We start from the raw sequence: 1,325 nt of genomic DNA, 5'->3' as shown, positions 1-1,325 counted from the left end.
ACTGAGTTGTAAGGGGACTAAACTAGAACCTGTAAGGGGAGGGGCATTGCGTAGAGGGCGGAGCCTAGCCGAGTTGAACCTGTAAGGGGCGGGGCATTGTGTAGAGGGGGAGTCTAAGCAAAGTTGAATCTCAAAAGGGCGGGGCATTGCGTAGAGGGCGGAGTTTAGCCGAATTAAGCATGTAAGGGGCGTGGCAATATGTAGAGGGCGGAGTCTATCAAAGTTGAATCTCTAAGGGGCGGGGACATGAGGCGGAGCCTAGGGACTTTTTGTGTTTAGCCGGAAGTGGCGTATTTCTGCTCGTGCGCAGTGTGACCTGTTAGTTACACACGTGACCACACCACGTGACGTCTGATTCTCCGCCCCCTCCAGTGAACATCTCTCTCCGTTCAGGCGCGCAGGTCAGACCGGGGGAGAAACATGGCGGCGGTGCTGCAACAAGTCCTGGAGAAGGCCGAGATGGCCAAACTGCCCAAGGCGGTCCAGAGCAAGCTGGAGCGCTTCCTGGCCGATCAGCAGACGGAGATAGATTCCATGAAGTCCAGGCATGAGAAATACCGAGTGGACTGCGGTATGTAAGGGGGCCGGGGAGGCGCTGCGCCTGTGGGGATGTCTGGGTAACATTGGTAGCCCCAAAATGGCCCATTTACCCCCACAGATGTCTTAATGGGGCCCTGTAGTTGTACAGACGTCACAGAATGGGGCCCTTAGCACATACGCAGCTGTAATGATAGGAATATCACTGGGGGCCCATATAGGGGCCCATTCACACCTCCACCATTACCCTGTGCTGTGTGGGCCCATTTATGTCACAGCCTCTGTGAGGTCCCATTCAGAATGCCAGGCCGCAGGGTGTGTTGTGTCCTGGTGCGTATGCATCATGGGGGTGCAACGCATGCGCTTCGTGTTACCGCAGTGTGTATGGAACCCTGTGCTGGGCCGGCAGAGCCATTCATAGTGCATGAGGGATAGTGAGGCTTATTGGACCGCACAGGATGTCATAGATGTGCGATGCCTAGGCACTCTCATGTACACCTGTCTTATGCATCCAGTGCCTAGGCACTCTCATGTACACCTGTACCATACATCTGGTGCCTAGGCACTCCTGTGTACACCTGTACCATACATCTGGTGCCTAGGCACTCCCGTGTTCCCCTGCACCATGCCTCCGGTGCCTAGGCTCTCCCGTGTTCTCCTGCACCATGCCTCCGGTGCCTAGGCTCTCCCGTGTTCCCCTGCACCATGCCTCTGGTGCCTAGACTCTCCTGTGTTCTCCTGCACCATGCCTCTGGTGCCTAGACTCTCCTGTGTTCTCCTGCACCATG

The 1,325-nt window shown here is 56.3% G+C and overlaps 1 protein-coding gene across 1 annotated transcript in view; it reads left to right on the top strand.

Annotated features, from left to right (window-relative positions):
- Positions 1-354: 354 nt before the first annotated feature.
- Positions 355-1,325, top strand: part of TPR (translocated promoter region, nuclear basket protein) — a gene marked incomplete in the record, with an annotated part of 40,972 nt that continues 40,001 nt past the window's right edge. Inside the window, 1 exon segment of the mRNA XM_072419300.1 lies at positions 355-571. Coding sequence (XP_072275401.1) covers positions 421-571 — 151 coding nt within the window.

Source organism: Pyxicephalus adspersus, chromosome 8 (genome assembly GCF_032062135.1).
Source record: "Pyxicephalus adspersus chromosome 8, UCB_Pads_2.0, whole genome shotgun sequence".
Taxonomy (NCBI): Eukaryota; Metazoa; Chordata; class Amphibia; order Anura; family Pyxicephalidae; genus Pyxicephalus; species Pyxicephalus adspersus.
Note: the sequence above shows the minus strand (reverse complement) of the source record. Positions and strands in the feature narration are given on the sequence as shown.